Below are 17,879 nucleotides of genomic sequence, written 5' to 3'. Positions count from 1 at the left end.
ATTTCGTAAATGTCAGGCCTTTAAATAAATTATGAACACATTTGACATGTCATTTGTGTTACCAATCTCAAAAAAATGGGTGGTTCAAAAAGCAAACCCTGTATATTTTACTTTGAATTGAATAGAAGTAATTTTCCAAGCTAAATTTAAAGTCTTTTTAATATATTACACTTCGAGCGCCGGATCCCATAGCAGTAGAGCAAAAAAAAAACAAAAGATATTTTATTGTGCTGACAAATTACAAGTTGCTCTCTGTTTTTTTTTTTTGTATTGTCGTTTACGAGCTGTTCTCTAATTTTTTGTGTTACAAATGAACTCATACATTATTTTGCACACTAAATTGCTAATATACACGTACATATATAGGTTCTTCTAATGCTTCCTTGTTCTTTTACTACATCCACTTTTTACAGCCTACTAAAGGGTGATTTTTTAGCTATTATCTTTTTAAACATTTGGTTTAAACAGCTGACGCACGTTTCGTGTTTTGTTTCACTGTCAAACATCTTCAGTTTGGCCTATAACTTAACCATGAATCGTCTTACAAAGGAACAACTCTTGCAAATCATTGAATTTTATTATAAAAATGCGTGTTCTGTTAAGAAAGTTTAAAATCGAAAAATTGTGTTCAGCGACGATGCTCATTTTTGGATCAATCGATTTTGGAGTGAAGATAAGCCAGAAGAATTGCAAGAGCTACCAATGTAGCCAGAAAAGGTGACAGTTTGGTGTGGTTTATGGGCTGGAGGTATCACCGGACCGTACTTCTTCAAAGATGATGTGAATCGTAACGTAACTGTGAATGGTGAGCGCTACCGTGCAATGATATCCAACTTTTTTTGCCCAAAATTCAAGAGCTTGACTTGCATGACATCTGGTTTCAGAAAGACGGTGACACATGCCACCTATCACGCGCAACATTGGACTTGTGGAGAGGCGAGTTCGGTGAACATTTTATTTCACGTCGAGACCTGCCAATTGGCCACCCATATCGTCCGATATAAAGCCTTTAGATTATTTTTAGTGGGGCTATGTTAAAGCTCATGTCTATTCAGACAAGCCTCCTTCAACACATTGGCAGACAACATTAGAGCATTTATATGTGAGATACCGGCCGAAATATTGGAAAGAGTATGCCAAAATTGGACTAAGCGGATGGACCATTTGAAGCGCAGTCGCGGTCAACATTTGCATGAAATAATCTTCAAACATTAAATTATATGGACTGTACTATCGATTTAAATAAAACTTTCATGAATTTTTCTGAATTTTACGTGTTTTTTTTGAAAAACATTCCTATAGCTCTTAAAAAATTACCCTTTGTTTCCCCTTCTCCAATCCTTTTCTCGAAAACACCACAATTTTAAATCTTTCGGAATTAAGCTCAAACACTGTAAAATAACTTATGGTCTTGTGTTTGATTAATAAATAAATAATTAAAAAATAAATATATATGTATGTACACTAGGGCGGGTCGCTTATTGCTCTGTGAAAATCGTATTCTAGGGATCAAAATAAGAAACTTTCCCATTCCTCTAAAACGAATTCTGATGTCCCCCAATGTGGGTCGAACGAAAAATCCCACTTTGACCCATTTAGAGTGCTCCAATCGAGTTCAAATTTATGACCGACCCCCACTAACTTTGGACGGCCGATCCACCCATGCCAGTGGTACACCCTCTGGAACTCCCCTGGGGGGTTTCCCATACAATCATTTCAAAATATCACCATTTTTGGCCTTTACATGAGAAAAGAAACTAAAAAGTTCGACCCAAATTGGGGGGCATCAGAATTCGTTTTAGAGGTATGGTTCCTTCGGCAAAGTTTCTTATTTTGATCCCTAGAATATGATTTTCACAGAGCAATGGGCGATTTTTTTGCCTCCCCACAAATCGACCCGGCCTAATGTACACATAAGCAAATATTTTATAATTTACTAGCAAACCCGGCCCCCTTCGCTGGGCACACTAAAATAGAATAGATATGGTTTAGAACAGAAAATATATGGTTTTCATATTATTTATTTCTTTATTCTTTATTCAAGCGCTTTGGCATAAACAATATTTTTTGTTTTTCTTTTTGTTTTTGAGTAAATATAAAATATATATAAAATATAAATTGAAAACAGGAAAAAAGAAGATTGTTTTTAAATTTCAAATCAACGCATATGAATAAACAATCGTCTTTTTTCCTGATCATCCATGAATTTTTCGTTTCAATTTATATGTTTTATTAAGCATTGGAGCTTTTTTAACCATTATCCATTTATATTTTTCAAAAAAAAAAAAAACGAAAAAAATTTCATTCACACATAATTTCATTCGGATTTCACATTAAATTCTCAAATTTCGTAAGAAGTTATTCACTGTTCCAAAATCCACTCCAAAAAAATTCACAAACAATTTTTACATGTTGCACTTACGTTTTTTCCTTATGGCATCCAAATCAGAAAGCGTTAAAAAAGTAAGCGACATTCATTATGGCTGGTTCAAAAGAACGCTGTACCCGTTGCCAGTGCTCCGAATTACAACCAAACTTTACGAAACCCATTTTCAATACTTACTTAACAATGTGCGTAAGTTTGGTTTAATTCGGTGCAAAGACACGGCGGGTCCACGTTTTGTCATATATATTTTGAGACCCTAGTCATCAATAGGTATGAAAATTATCAATAGGTATTAAAGCACTTATCAACAGCTTTCATTTGATACCCATATTGTACATACACAACCAAAGGTTACCCGGGTCCACGTTTTGACCTATATCTCGAGACCCCAGTTACGGAGTGGCATGAAAAATACTCTGTACTAAAGCATTCACCAACAGCTTCAATTTGATATCCATATTGTACAAACACATTCTAGGGTCCACGTTTTGGTCTCTACCTCGAGACCCTAGTTACGGAGCGGCATGAAAAATACTCTGAACTAAAGCATTCACCAACAGCTTCCATTTGATACCCATATGGTACATACACGTCCGAAGGTTACCCGGGTCCACGTTTTGACCTATATCTTTATTCGAATTTTTCTCACCTTTTAAACCTTCCCTAGATCTTCACGGACATTTTAAGACCAAGATAAGATAAATCCGTTCAGCCGTTCTCGAGTTTTAGCTAGACTAACGAACAGCAATTGATTTTTATATATATATAGTAGATTCACATTATTGAGTGATTGGCTTCATTCGAATTCGACTACAGTTTAATTGTTGCGTGCGTTACTTCCACTTCCGCTTGACATTTGCTTGTCAGTATTGTAAAGCGTTAACACTCTTGCCATAGCGGAACTTAGCACAACAACAACAAGGAGTGTTATACCTTTGATAGATGTGTTAATACAACTTAATTTTGCTTGTTTACTGTGGTACATTGAAAGCATGGGAAATTTGTTGTTACTTTACTTTGCTATGTGTTAGTATTTTAAGATATTAACATTGCCATATATAGCAACTCATTTTAGGAAAATGCCCTGTACCTAATTCGGTACAACAATTTTCAATTTATTTTAATACCCAAAGTTCTTACACTATCAATGCAACCCTGTGTAACATCTGTGTTGTACACGTCAGATAGACCAGCTGTCAGAAAAGCCGATAAGTCTGGAAAAATGTTTATTAGATTTGTGCACAATAACTAATAGTGATAAGTAAATTCCACGTAAACTCTCGGATAACGGTCACATTTCGAAAACTAAGTCCAGTGTCGGCTGTTTCATTAAACATATTTTTATTGAAAATGTGGGGTTTTAAGGTGTTTCTGTCGCTTATATGCGTGACAATGCAGCTGACAGCGAGTTGTGAAGCAGTGGAAGCCTTTGAGAAATCGCCTAAGGAGCTAAAAGAAAAATCAACCAAGCTTCCACCTTGCAAATCGTGTACTGTTCTTGTCGAGTCCTTTAAGCTGGTGAGTGAGTTATAGTGCAAACGAATTCATGTTATGTACAAATTAGTATTATTTGCATATAGCAGTACTAATGCAAATTGTGTATTTAGGGTTTGGAAAAAACCAGCCGCGGCAAGCATGCCGGTGGTGACGCAGCTTGGGAAGAGGAAAAACTACGTTCGTATAAAACTAGTGAAGTGCGTTTGGTAGAAGTGCAAGAGCATTTGTGCAGCGACGTTAAACGTGGACAGGACCAATGCCATACTATGGCCAACGATCACGAGCATTTTCTAGAAGACTGGTTCTTGCATAAACAAAACGAGTCGCCAGACTTGAATGCATGGCTGTGCATTGAAAAACTGCAAGTATGCTGTCCTGATGGTCATTATGGACCGGAGTGCAAACAGTGCACAGATTGTAACGGCAATGGTGAGTTGAATTTGAGGCAACAGAAGACGAGCATTAAGAGAAATATGCGCGTGCAAAGAAGGCAATTAAAGTGAATACAAGAAATGTGTAGTTTTTTGTTGGTTTGTTATCAAAAGTGTGAGTTATTATTATTTTTTACACAGGTAAATGTAAGGGATCTGGCACACGCAAAGGCAATGGAAAATGTGCATGTGATGCTGGATTTACTGGGGATAATTGTAATATGTGCGCTGATAATTACTATGAAGCCTACAATGACGGCAAAAAGATGCTTTGCTCCACATGTCACAAGTCTTGCGGCGAAAAAGGGTGTACTGGCGCTGGACCCAAAGGTATGCTTCAAGCTTTAGCTTTTAAGGAACTTAAAGGATGTGATGAAAATCAGTAGTAGTGTTAATGAAGACTTGCAGAGGTTTTATGTTTAGTTGTATACATATTTATGTATGTATATTTTATATGTATATTATATTTTGTTTTAGCCTGTCGAAACTGCAAAGATGGTTGGACAATGGGCACCGACCCCGCAGGATGTTTGGATATTAACGAATGTATAGTGCAGAAACGCCCATGCCGGCCTAATCAGTTTTGCGTAAACGACGAAGGTACCTTTTCGTGCTTGGAATGTGATCGTTCGTGTGAGGGTTGTGACGGTGATGGGCCTGATATGTGTAAAAAGTGTGCAACTGGCTATGCGTTGAAGGATGGAAAATGTCAAGGTGAGAGTACAACAGCTTTATACCTAAGTGGGCAAACATTTTTATTTTATTTTATTTTATATATTATTTAAAAATATGAAATTTCTTAGCAAATTTTTCTTTTATGAAATCGAAAATTGCCTATTTATATGTACTCATACATACATACCTATTCTATATAACCGTTTTCTTATGTGTTAAGCATAGGCGAAATTCAAGTACTGATGCCTTGTATTTTTGTATTTCTTTCTTGTATATTCACTGGCAAATCTGTTATGAACATATTTTTTCAAATACACACTTCGTTTCTGCGTAACAAACAATAGATGAGTCGTCTGAGCAACGCGATCAATTCGTGAACATAACACGCTTACTCACCTACTTTGGCCTCTGCATTGCCACTTGCGTGATTTTCCAAAGCTCAACACACATCGCCTACATAGTGGGTGCAGCTGTAGCCATTTACATAGCAGCATCCGAATATTGGCTGAACTCGTCGGCATCGTCAGGAGCAGCTAAGCCACAGTTTGATACCAAACAATTAGAAGATTTAATTATGAAATCACTTTAATAATATAAAAAATGTTCACATCAAATATTTACATGGAATGCAAAGCAAGTCAAAAGTGCATCAAAGTATTAACTAGAGAAATTTAAATTTATTCTGTGAATAAAAGTTGGCAACGTGTGTATGTAGTTATATGAAAATGATTTGTAAAAACATGATTTGAAATTGCATAACCAACTTTAAAGTGAAACACACGAAACGCACAAGCAAAGCATACGCACTTTATACTACAAACAACCAATTTCCAGAGCACCAAAGTATTGTAGTTAGTTTTTGAATACATTTGAACAGAAGACATCTTTATTTTTAGCCACTTGTATGTACACTAAGCGAAATTGAAATATGGGACAAAATAATTTCATAATTTTTCTTCTAAAATAACGGCATAATATTTTCTTGAATTGCCTTAGTTTTAAATTATTTTGTCTTTTGCTTCAAGCCTCGTTGCTTGAAATTCGAGTTTCTTGAAGGAAATAGTTGCAAGGGATAAGATTTTATTTCTTGTTGTGGCAATTGCACGATACTTTTATACACATTTCACAATTTAAAAAATTCCTTAAGGTAAGTTTACTAGTCTAATGTAGTTTAATGTCTCTCGGGGTTAGAGCTGCAGAGCTTACTTAGGTTCGCAAAAGACGCAGGCTTATTACAAGAAGCTTACTACAAGGAAACGTAAGGGTCAAGCTCCATTTGGTACCACTAAGAACCAATAGGTCTAAGTGATTGCTTTCAACCTAATCTAACATAAGTTTAGTGGCTTTCATTAGCAATTAAATAATTTTCATGCGGGGAAAATAACTTTTTAGGACACTATACCAAGAGGAACGTAGCTATCTACCGATGAGGGTGCTAGTTGTTGTTGTTGTAGCAGCAGCATAAACACTCCTCATACATGCACCCAGAATGCTGCTGAGGTGACAGTCCTTGGACGGATATAAATCTGGGTCGTTGCGGTTACGTAGAACCGACTGTCGTGGGAACGGGCGCTAGTATTCTTGCTTATAGCGAATCCGGAGTCTTGGTACGCAAAATAGTGCTAAAAGTAAATCGAAGTAAAAATTCTATTCACAAAATTTTGAAAACTTCTATTAGATATGCAAAAATTAAAAGAACTGGTCCGAAGCCTAAGACTGACGACAAGTGTAGCAGAGATATGCTGCTGTTGTTATTGTAGCAGCAAAAACATTTCCCATACATGTACGTGGAGCTCTGCTAGAGTGACAGCTCTTGGCTGGATATAGTAAATTTGGGTCGTATCGGTAACGTAGAACCGGCTGTCGTGGGGAACGTAACAGAGAGATAAGCCAATTGGCTGTCAATAAAAACACCAGCCCTAACCAAATTAGATGTGAACTTTCTCGCAATGTTACGAAAAGAAGAATACAGCCTATTTTGAGTGAAGATTCGAATTCAAAAAATATCAAAATACACTGGCTGAATCGAAGCTTACACTAGGCCACAAAGAGCTCGAGTTGAATTCGCTTATAATCATAAGTTCTGGGATGATAAATGGCCATCCATCTTTTTTATTTGCCTGATAGTCATCAGAAGTATTAGAGAGATATTCGCGGCTACCGAATTTTGTCGCTGTTTGTGTGGAGCCCTTTTCTCTAGAAGTCCCTTGCAGTGATCATCACAAGTCCTTGGAGATTCATCTAAAATCAATCGGAGAAGAGAAATTAGTTTCATTAATAGGTAATCTTGTGTCTGATCGAAGTTTTTTTTTCAAAATTAACAATATGGCGGGAATATATTTTTATTTCAGGAAATATTTTTAAGATTTTCGAGAAAAAAACCGACAATTAATTGTTAAAAAAAATTGAAATTTTGAAAAATACCCCAATTTGTTTTATTTCGCATAAGATGAACGCAGAAAAATACGTATAGTTCTTGGATAATGTTTTATAGAATTTTGCCGAAGAATTTCACGGTGAGTCTTGGACGTATAATAGGGCGATGCTCCAATCAATATGCACGCTCAGCGTACAAAGGAGTTTTTCGCGTCGAAGTGGCGCCTGTGCTGAAGCGGCGCGCAGTTAGATATGATCTTCAATGGAGAACCTCTGGAGCATTCTTAGCAAGCCAGTTTATAAGAGTTTATTAGCCTATTGCACCCGAAAAAAAGCCATTCAATAGGTCAGGTTAGGTTTTACGGGCTGGCCGAGGCCGCGCAGATACCATTTAGCTGCATTGTAGTCATTTAAATTTTTTTGTTTTTTAGCGAAAATATGCATCACTCGCGAATTTTAGTAGTCTAGTATTTTAAAACTGAGAGCACCCAGGTTGGTTGGGTTAGGTTAGACTTGGTTGATCCTCTAGATTGCACATAGAGCAGAAATTGATGCAGAAGTGATACCAAGTGTTAGTATGGGAAATTTATTTTATATTTTTCCTTTAATGCACAGTTTGGATAATTTAAGTAGGCTGCTAATTTTTTGATCTGCGCCACTTTCTAATGTTGAAAATGATGCAGAACCTAAGTAGTTTATTCGTGTTTTGCTAAGTGCACGGCAGTGGCAGATTAGGTGTTCCAGAGTCTTCATAGTTTAGTTTTCGAGAGAACTGGACCGTAGCATAGCAGATGCTCCAGGGTTTGTCTTGTACCCGGTTCATTAAATTTCCTACAAGCACCGTTAAGAGTTAGATTTAGGTTGTAAGCATGCGCTTATTCAATAAGAATGGGCAAAATTCGACCTTAGTGTCTTTCAGTCACTCCTAAATTCCATGCCACAACGACTTATATCAGAAACGGGGGAAATTTTTCCTTTTACGCCCTTGAAAATTAATAAATTTTAGCAATAAAAGGCTGAAATAAATCCTTTAACAGCTTTATACTTTTGTGATGATAAACGGTTCATTAGACAGGTCTAGTTTACTGGGGCGGCAGCCCTTGGTCGGGTAAAATCCGAGTCATTTCGGTAACGTAGAACCATGGAAATGTACTTACTTTTGTTTTCTTCCCTTATGCCGAAGGGAAAAACGATTTAACCTCTGATTACTTTATTAAAAAAATGAAAAATTAAAAATAAGAAATGTTTGTTCAGTGTCGCATATAGCTATTTCGCTTAGTGTATTTGATGTATATTTATAAATATTTTATTTTGCACCAGTTTTTGTTTTCTTTATATTTTGCATTTAACGAATGACCTTCAACTTAGTCCTGCCATAAGTTCTGTTACAAGTTAAGTTCGTTATAGGTATGAAATTATAATACGTTTTTTAAGAAGTTAGTTTTATTTAATTTTAAAAAATTTTAATTTTCATTCGAAATGGTTACCATTTGCTTTTACACAAGCCTTCAGGGGTTAGGGGTAGTCAGATGCTCGAAAAAATGATGATTTTCAATAATTTTTTTTTTTGCGTCAATTGCTTTAATTTACAAAAACAAAAACATAGCATTAATACATCATGTTTGGACTTGACTTTAGCAAAATTTCAAAAGAAAAAATTTGTCGCTGCTTGTGTGGAGCCCGCTTCTCCAGAAGTCCCTTGCAGTGATCATCACAAGTCCTTGGAGATTCATATAAATCAATCGGAGAAGAGAAATTAGTTTCATTAATAGATAATCTTGTGTCTGATCGAAGCTTTTTTTTTCAAAATTAACAATATGGCGGCCTCAGGAAATATATTAGATAATATATTTGACAGATTTTCGTGAAAAAACCTCACAATTAATTATTAAAAAAAAATCGAAATTTTGAAAAAAACCCTTTGATCAGGCACGAGTTCTTTATGCTTTTCAAACGCAGTATACATTTTATTGAAATGTTCCAAGCGCTTTTTAAGTTATCACCAGTTCAAAACACATAGTTTTGAGAAAAACGCATTTAAAGTTTTGCTATCGATTACCGGAGCGCCCGAGCGCCCTTTGTTAATTGTGGAATAATTCGAAAATTATTTGTCGGATTCACTACAAATTTTCACACAATATTTTTAAGATATTATAATTAAAGAAAATGCAAAAAAAATCCACTTTTTTGAAAAAACTTGACTACTCCTAACCCCTTCAAACGATTAGGTCATTCAGCTATTGCAACACGCACGGTTTCCATAGAAATTGACGTTGCTTTCCAGACCAACGATTGTTCGAGACTCTCCAAATTTCTGTGAGATCTTGTATAGGCCATTTCCTCCAATTCTGACCACAAACTGTAGTCCAATGGATTTACATCTGGACTTCCAGACGTCCAATCTTCTGCTGGGTGGTTTTTGTCTTATGGGCTGGAGATGAGTCTTGCTGGAAGAGAGCCAATGCTCTCCATTGAAGAGAGTACTGCGTAACCACGCCTTCTAAGACATCCTCCTGGTACACTTTTGCCACGGTCTTAACCATTTTTTTCGAAGAAATTAACAGATGTAACGTCTTTACAAGACACTCTCCACCAAATCATTACGACGGAGGCTGGATGGTGGCCACGCTGAATCCTTGGAACAACATCTTTTGCGTCTTTAGAATTTTCAGCACAGACTTTGTCGTTTTGCTTATTAACAATTTCTTCATCTTTGAAAGGAATATTTTCATAGCCGTTGACCGCGTGCCAGCTGAAGAAGAAGCTGCTTGCATCTGTCGAGCCTAATTTTCTTTAAGTGCGTTGTCAAAAGATGGCCAGTAGAGCGACGGAAGGCTTTCTCCCCATGAATTAGTCCCCATCTCTAATTAGTCGAATCATTCTTGACATGGATCTGGCCGATACATTCATTTCCCAGTACATGATTTTCTGCTTTCTAAGAGGATTTCTGCGAATTCTTTCTCAAACGGCTTTTATGGCTGCACTGGTTCGAACCACGCGAGAATGACCACTTCTTTTTCTGTCTGTCGCTTCAGACGCCTGGGAAAAACGTGCGGTAAAAAAAACCTTCTCTAAGTATTAAGTTTTTTAGCAATTCGTAACAAAAGCAAAAATAACGGAGCTTTTTTATGCGAATTCGTTCTCGTCGTATGTTATTGTAAAATTTGTCACAGAATTTATGGCGAGACTAAGTATATTTATAAGTATTTTATTTCATTGCACCAGTTTTTTTCCTTATATTTTGCATTTAACCCTACGTTGGACACCTTTTGGGCATCCGGTAGCCTTTTTTTGTGCTGTTCGAGGATCGTTTTTAAAAGTTTATATCTTTAAATCGATAGAATTTTAAATTTTTGGAAGCTACCGGGAAGCTCAAGTCGGTCGCTGTAATAGAAATATTTTAAATTCACGTCCAAAATCGAAAAACTGGCCAGACCCGGGTGGCCAACGAAGGGTTTTAATCGATGACATTCCTTTAAGATTTATAAAAAAATTATACTAATTATAATTTACAGTTTTATCTGAATACTCTGCTTGGTTTTTGTCCTTCACTAAAATTTTTCCTTTTTATTTATTTTGCATGATTTTCTACCGAAATGTTTTGATTTTGCAGATGAGGAAGTTGGTGAAGACAATGAAACGGTCAGCGATAGCACAAGAACCGAACTGTAATTTAAGTTAAATGGTAGCCATATTAAAACCACTGTGTTAGATGTTTCAAACAGAAAGTTTTTTATTACAAATACTAAAACCAAATACGACTGTAAGTATGCGACGAATTTTCATGAACGCACACCAACCGAAACGACGCTAAATTAATTTATTGTAATTGCTTTAAATTATAATTAGTTCTCTATTTATTATGAAATGGGAGGCATAAAAGCCAATAGCACTAATACACACATATATAAGCCCACGTTTAGTTCATAAGGTGAATATTGAATGTAACTGATTGACAAATGAATGCACGCAACTGCCATTTTAAGCGATGGAGATGTGCGCAATAGTGGAATAAAACTGCTGTCTCTCATGAAACAATCGATTTGTCTTTTATCTTTTAACTTTGTTCATCAATTTTCGGCTCGTCCTCTAGCTGTTTTAGCATAGCAGTGGCGTCATTAAATAAATTTAGTTCATTCAATTTGGTGGCCAACGGCCCTTCGGTCTCTACCAAACTGCCGAATAATTTGAAATCATCTACCCCCTCCGCGTCCTCGCTACCCTCACTGCTATCGCCACCATTGTGCACCTTAAGACATTCATCTAACGCCGCTAAGGACTCCTCAGCTGCTGCTGCTATTAGCGCATGCTCGCGCTCTCTTTCCAGATACTTTTGACGCTCCACCTCCGCCACTAGTATCGCCTCTTTTTTGCTATGCAGATGCGGTAACATCACGGCGGGTAAGTCGCCACTCGATTGGCGTGATTCGCAATCAGCCGAGCTGGCGGATAGCGCCTCCGTTTCCAGCAGCAATTTACCATCCTTCAGCACGTAATGCGGTTCCGGTTTGTAATAGTTGCCGTACAACTCTTTCAGTGTTTTCTTGGTGAGATTGAATTCGCGCACTCCAAAACCTTGCCTGGCATCGTACTCTCGCTCTTTCTCTTTGCGCCGAGCTGCCCGCTGCTGATTGTGTGCCAACTGTTCGGCTGCAGTGCGTAATCCGTTTTCATCGTCTTCCGAGTTGCGTCTCGATGACCAAGCGCTCGAAATGGACTTGCGCGAACGTTTCATTATCTGACGGCACTTGTTTGTTATGCCGCCCACGATTTCGGAAATGAGCGCTATCGCACCCAAGAGATAACCAACACCCATGAGGAGGAACATGCCCTCTGTATCGGCTGTGGTTAATTGGCGTTCCTCTTGTATGCGCTCACGCAGTGCACTGGATGAGCTGGCTTGTAGCAATTTGCCGCTGGCGGAACGTTGCATGGACCATTTGACTTCGGTGAGGATTTTGTTCATTAGTCCACTTTGTTGCGCAAGCAGAATCATTGAATCGATTTTGCGCTTATAAACAGAATCGCGTGGAAACACGAAGCCGACTTGGAACAATGCAAAGCACTCCTCGCTGAGGTGAAGTGCCGATCGACGCGAAATGTTGCTGAATTAGGAAAAAGGGAGGTTTGAGAGACATACTTTAATATTAATGCTCGCTAAAAGCTGGCCACGCTTACTCATCGGAGAAGTTTTTCTGCACCAAAAATTCCAGTTGCGCTGCAGAACCCAGAAAAGCGTAATTCCAGAAGAAACTCTGTGTTACATTGCCCACACCCTCCTCCAATGTAGAAACGAACTCCATTTTCTTATACAGCTTAGATGTTGGAACATGCGTGGAGTTCTGGAACCAAGTCTCCCAGCCGCTGTTGTCTGAAATTGGTATTAAAATATTTGGTATTGAAGAACGGAAATGGGACCAATGCCGATATGGAAAGATCTCCAGTAAACATACATCGACGATTCGATTTTCGCTTCAGTACTAAAATCTTAGGGTAGTCCAAAGATTTGTAGGTTACACTACTATGACGGAGAAAGTCTATTTTACTATGTTAGGTTTCGGGCGAGCTTCTCCTCTTCCGATTTTTGATCTGCGTCTTAAAGTAGGGAGGACAGTCCGGAAACATGTAGGTTACGGAAGAAATCTATTATGATGGAGGAAGTCTATATTGCTATGTTAGTTTCGGCCGAGCTTCTCCTTTTCCAATTTGTACTCTGAGTCTTAATGCTGTCCCAAAAATGGAGTGACCTATAGATCATCAGATGGTTTTTATAGCAGAAATGCATTCCGAAGATCGACTATGCATGTCAGGGGAATCCGAAGGTATTGCTACGCGAGTACCATTCGGGAGTACGTAGGTTCGAATCTCCGTAAAACACCAAAATGAAGAAAAAGTTGTTTCTAATAGCGGTCGCTCCTCGGCAGGCAATGGCAAACCTCCATGTGTATTCTGCTTAGAAAAAGCTCCTTATAAAATCCATTTGCCGTACGGAGTCGGCTTAAAACTGTAGGTCCCTTCCTTTGTGGAACAACATCCAGACGCACACCACAAATAGGAGGAGGAGAAGTGTGAGCGCCAATTATTCATTTTATTTTTTTCGTGTTTCTAGTGGGCATCCAACCTGTGACCGACCGAAGCACTCACCAGTCTTCGGTAGCCGGGCTCGCATAGAGAATTTATTGTGTTGGCTTTTTCGAACCTCTCGTTTCTGGAATGCTGTTCTATAGACACCCTGCCTTCCAAGTCTACATTAAGCCCAGCCTAAGCCAAACACGGGTTTAAAAAGAACCCTCATGTTCGCTGTCTTCCGTAGAGAGTCCGTCTCTAGTTTTTATGTTTAATCATTTAACTACCAAACTGGCTTATAAAAACATTCTTCGTGTGATATGCATCCACTCTACTCTACTTACCCAAAGTTCCCACGCGAAAGAAGAGACCCAACAGATCATTGACTGAATCCACGGTACTAGGAAACGCTGGCAGTGTAACAAATGCAATAATTGAGCCCGTATAGCAGGCGGTAATAATTATCGTAAATAACCAATAGGAGCCTATCAGCAAACGTGTGGATGACTTTTGTGTGCTGGTCCATGAATATTTGCCCGAGAAGGTTAAGCTATTCGTAAACATTCCGAAGACATACCAAAACATATTCTCCATTTCACCCCAATTTCCAATCACGTGACGCAAGGTCATCCGATCACTGTACGCAATAGGAAATATAGCGCCCAAGTAAATGAAAACAATACAAACCCAAACGGGCCACTGAAATGGGCCCATAATAGCGCGATATCTGAAACGGCATAGCGAAAAAGTGAAGTTCCGGACTATAGCTAAAGTTTGCTGTTTCACTGAACTCACTTGGGCAATGCTTTGGAAGCAAGTGTTATAAAACTGGCACAATCGCGCGAATGTCCAACCGACATATCCATTTCTGTGATGCGATCCTCGGTGATGTATAGTCCACACATGCCGACGTCCGCTGCCTTTTTGGCGATTTGAACACTTATGCCATCAATGACGCTGAACAGGGGAAAGAACATTCAGAGTTTAGGTAATCGAGTTAATTCAGATAAATGGATTTCTAGATTTACCTTTTTCCACCTGAACGTGGCGGAGGCTCAATTATGTCGATGGTAAAGTTCAGTTTCGAAGCGATCATATTGAGCAAACGATATTCGACTCCATCCCAAACGGCGGCCGCCGTGCCGCTGGTCGATAGTTGTTGTGTACGAAATATAAACGGGGGTTGATTGGCTGCTGACACTCGGAAACTGTGCCCAGCAAAACCTTTGAAAAATTTCGGCGGAAAGAGATTGACATGTGGACGAGAGAGTGCACCTCGAATCCAACTAGTCAGCACAACAGGCGTATTCGAGCCCAGACCGTCCGTATATAGTTTGTGCGTGTAGAGAACGTAGGGGCTTTCCTGAAGATTTTAAATTATAGATTTGTGAAAACATTAGTATGCGAGTGTTGTTTGGAATGAGAAAAACGAAGTTCATGGAAAAAAACAGTAGAACTTCATCTCTGGTAACATTTCGGTGTGGTAATAATGCGATAGGAGAGATTGTAAAGCACAAAAGAGGCCCGTTGGCCGCCATAGCCGAATGAGTTGGTGCGTGACTACGATTCGGTGTAGAAAAGATCGAGTCTCCGTGCATAAAACACTACATGAAAGAAAGAACAAAATTTTTCTAATAGCGGTGGCTCATCGGCAGGCAATGGCAAACCTTCTAGTATATTTCTACCATGACAAAGCTCGTCATAAAAACCATTTGTCTTTCGGAGTCGGCTTGGAAATGTTCATCCCTCTATTTGTAGAACACCATCAAGGCGCACACCACAAATAGGAGAAGGAGCTCGGTCAAAAAGGGTCGAAAAAGGTTGTAAGCACCAATAATAATCCTGCCCGTCCTATCGTAAGCCCCAGAAGCTTGGACGATAATAATATCCGATGATGCGCCCCTTGGAGTGTATGAGAGAAAGTTTCTGTGGAAATGTTTTGTATATTTGCACGTTGGCAATGGCGAGTATTGTAGCTGAGGGAACTACGAGCTGTATGAGCTCTACGATGACACAGACATAGCGCAGCGAATAAAGATTTAGCGGCTTCGTTGGCAGGGTAATCTCGTCCGAATGGATACAAACGCTCCGGCTCTGCTAGTACTCGATGCGGTACCAACTGGTGGTAGCAGAGGTACAGAAAGGTCTCCTCTGCGTTGGAAAGATCAAGTAGAGAAGAACTTGGCTTCACTTGGGGCGTCCAACTCCCACGCTTTGTTAAACTCGGCCAAAATCGCCGCGCCGATCCAGATGAAGAAGAATAATGCGATATCAAACTTAACCCTCCGTTAGACACCTTTTTTAAAACCCTCGGTTGGGCAACCGGGTTTAGCCTTTTTATCGTCCTGTTCGAGGATTCTTTTTTAAAGGTTATATCTACAAATCGATAGAAGATTAAATTTTAGAAGACTACTTGGAAGCTCAAGTTATAAGCTATAAAAGAAATATCTTAAATGCACGTCCAAAGTCGAAAAAGTCTGGCTAGACCCGGGTGCCCAACGGAAGATTAATCAGATGTGAGATTATGAAAAGTTCGATTGAAACTATGTTGAAACCTCGACTTACACCAACTTTTCAAGTAATCTTACCAGGTAGGTTGATTTGCAGGCCCATTTTCAACCTTCAGAGTTCCACTGAATTTTCGCAAAACCATTTGCAGTTGCTTTAGGTTGAATATTCATCTAAACACAAATATATTCCAAAACTCACCCCCTGCGGACCCTTTGTCAGTGATACGCCTACGACCAACAAATTCACAATGTTCGAAGAGGCTTCGGATGCCAAAAAGTCCCTTAGTTTCCATTGTGTCGAGCGCGCGATTAGCACAACGCGACTCTCAATTTGTGGTCCGATAATTTTGCGCGTCATTTGCGGATCGGAGAGAAAAAGTATATAACTTTTACAGTTGCTGTCAATGCGTTTTTTGAGCCGTGAATTAATAGCCTTGTAATGCTCGTTTATTTCGCCATGATAGAAGGTCATGGGAAAAGTCTAGAAAATATGTATTCAAAACAACATCCAATTAGATCAAATTTAGCTCCTTGGTATTACCTTAAAAAGGCTCTCCAGTATCATAGCGTCTGATTTCTCCACAAAGCTATCGTAATAGATGACTGGCGGACATTTGTATAGATACTCGCTGGCGATTTTATTGATTAGACGCACCAACGAATCAGTTTGATCGTAGTTGTTGACATTCATATGGAACTTATTGGCCAGCACTTCTCCGCGCGGCTTGGGTTTTCCACGAAAAATAGGTCTGATGGCTCGCCGTAACCGTTGTAGCGGTGCTTCTGATGCATTTCGCTGCAGATATTCGCAGTCTTGGTATAGCTGAGTATTTAGGTGGTAACGCTTTATCAAATTTGGACTGACACAGCCAGTGCCTGCCGCGGTCTCAGATAAAAGCTCACAAGTTGTCGATTCCAAGCACACCAGTATCACACCCACTGACGCAATAAAGCGTGACCAATTAGTCGTGCTGACAATGACCATGACAATTCGTTTGGTGTTGACACGTCGCTGACGGATTCACTTCTGCTGCTCTTGGTTCGCTAGGTGGTGATTTTTATCTGTATGCTAACTTTTATTGCTCACGCCGGACAAGGCTAACGCGTTATTTATTAGTCCTACTTGTGCGGCATTATTACTATTATTATTATTGTTGTTGTTGCATCGTAGTTTAGTGCAGTTTGTGTTGTTTGTAGCACGCAACGGGTCATCACCTGCAAATTAAAGTTGATGTTGTTTATGATTTCCTGCATTTGATTGAGTTTCGATTTGGAAAACACCTGCGCATAATTGAGTTCCAATATCTGATAGTGCAGTGCCACTATCTCTGGCGCAGTTAAAAAAATGTTAACCTAAGCAAGTGTGGATGGTCTGAATGTGAAATGGGTCGGAAGTTGAAAAATGAAAATAAATGAAGACATAAAAATGTGTTTAAAAACGAAAATGAAACATGACTTCAGATTCAGCAGTGTGACCGATCGGTCTTCGCTTACGCTTCCTGACTCAACTTTGGTGAAATAAAATGCTCTGGGTATGAAATTCACTTAGTTAGGTTTATCCAACTTATACACTTTTTTATTGCTAATCTTCATTTTCTATGTAATGAAGAACTAAGCGATCACTTGTCGGTCTAATTCGACAATTTCCATGACTCTATCAACATTGCCGACGATTGTTCTACCTCATCTTCGTCGTCTATATTACCGGAACAAAATCTTTAGAACCGCCGCTTTACTGTTACATTCCATTCCATATTCCTACTTGCATAGGGCCCGTAAAGAGTACACATTTTTTTGGCCATTTGCTCCGTCTTGTGAAGTTACATACTTGGCATTCTTGCCTTCTGATGGAAATCTCTGAAATCACTCTTATCCGTTCAAAAACTACAAGAACTCGTGAAGACATCATTATAGAACTACTGTCTCCCATATAACCCA

General features: G+C 38.9%; 2 protein-coding genes across 4 annotated transcripts; one reads left to right on the top strand and one right to left on the bottom strand.

Moving 5' to 3' along the window:
• Nucleotides 1-3,582: 3,582 nt before the first annotated feature.
• On the top strand, nt 3,583-11,403 carry LOC129249483 (cysteine-rich with EGF-like domain protein 2). Of its 3 annotated transcripts, none has more exons than XM_054889327.1 (6): nt 3,583-3,904; nt 3,994-4,312; nt 4,456-4,644; nt 4,792-5,028; nt 5,334-5,840; nt 10,979-11,403. In XM_054889327.1, exons 1-5 carry the CDS (start codon nt 3,737-3,739, stop codon nt 5,576-5,578), a joined length of 1,158 nt encoding a protein of 385 aa, XP_054745302.1. In that variant the 5' UTR covers nt 3,583-3,736; the 3' UTR covers nt 5,579-5,840; nt 10,979-11,403. The 3 variants fall into 3 exon arrangements, with proteins under 3 accessions (XP_054745302.1, XP_054745303.1, XP_054745304.1); XM_054889328.1 differs by having other exon boundaries at nt 5,334-5,696; nt 10,979-11,033; XM_054889329.1 differs by lacking the exon at nt 5,334-5,840.
• Nucleotides 11,404-11,422: 19 nt separating this feature from the next.
• Nucleotides 11,423-16,926, bottom strand: LOC129248853 (ionotropic receptor 21a). Its single transcript, XM_054888465.1, has 7 exons — nt 16,483-16,926; nt 16,141-16,422; nt 14,460-14,794; nt 14,227-14,388; nt 13,776-14,158; nt 12,544-12,736; nt 11,423-12,470 (listed from the first exon to the last, which is right to left on the bottom strand). The coding sequence occupies exons 1-7, from the start codon at nt 16,924-16,926 to the stop codon at nt 11,423-11,425; spliced, it is 2,847 nt and encodes a 948-aa protein (XP_054744440.1).
• Nucleotides 16,927-17,879: the final 953 nt, after the last annotated feature.

The sequence above is a fragment of the Anastrepha obliqua genome, chromosome 5 (assembly GCF_027943255.1).
Source record: "Anastrepha obliqua isolate idAnaObli1 chromosome 5, idAnaObli1_1.0, whole genome shotgun sequence".
NCBI lineage: Eukaryota > Metazoa > Arthropoda > Insecta > Diptera > Tephritidae > Anastrepha > Anastrepha obliqua.
The sequence above is the reverse complement of the archived record's forward strand: the minus strand, read 5'-3'. Positions and strand labels throughout refer to the sequence as shown.

Coding starts and splice junctions, on each gene's coding strand:
- LOC129249483 (XM_054889327.1), top strand. CDS start 3,737: ATGTGGGGTTTTAAGGTGTTTCTGTCGCTTATATGCGTGACAATGCAG. Junction 3,905..3,993: donor TTGTCGAGTCCTTTAAGCTG/GTGAGTGAGTTA, acceptor TTGTGTATTTAG/GGTTTGGAAAAAACCAGCCG. Junction 5,029..5,333: donor GAAGGATGGAAAATGTCAAG/GTGAGAGTACAA, acceptor AACAAACAATAG/ATGAGTCGTCTGAGCAACGC.
- LOC129248853 (XM_054888465.1), bottom strand. CDS start 16,926: ATGGTCATTGTCAGCACGACTAATTGGTCACGCTTTATTGCGTCAGTG. Junction 14,389..14,459: donor CCACGTTCAGGTGGAAAAAG/GTAAATCTAGAA, acceptor TCCCCTGTTCAG/CGTCATTGATGGCATAAGTG. Junction 14,159..14,226: donor GCTTCCAAAGCATTGCCCAA/GTGAGTTCAGTG, acceptor ATGCCGTTTCAG/ATATCGCGCTATTATGGGCC.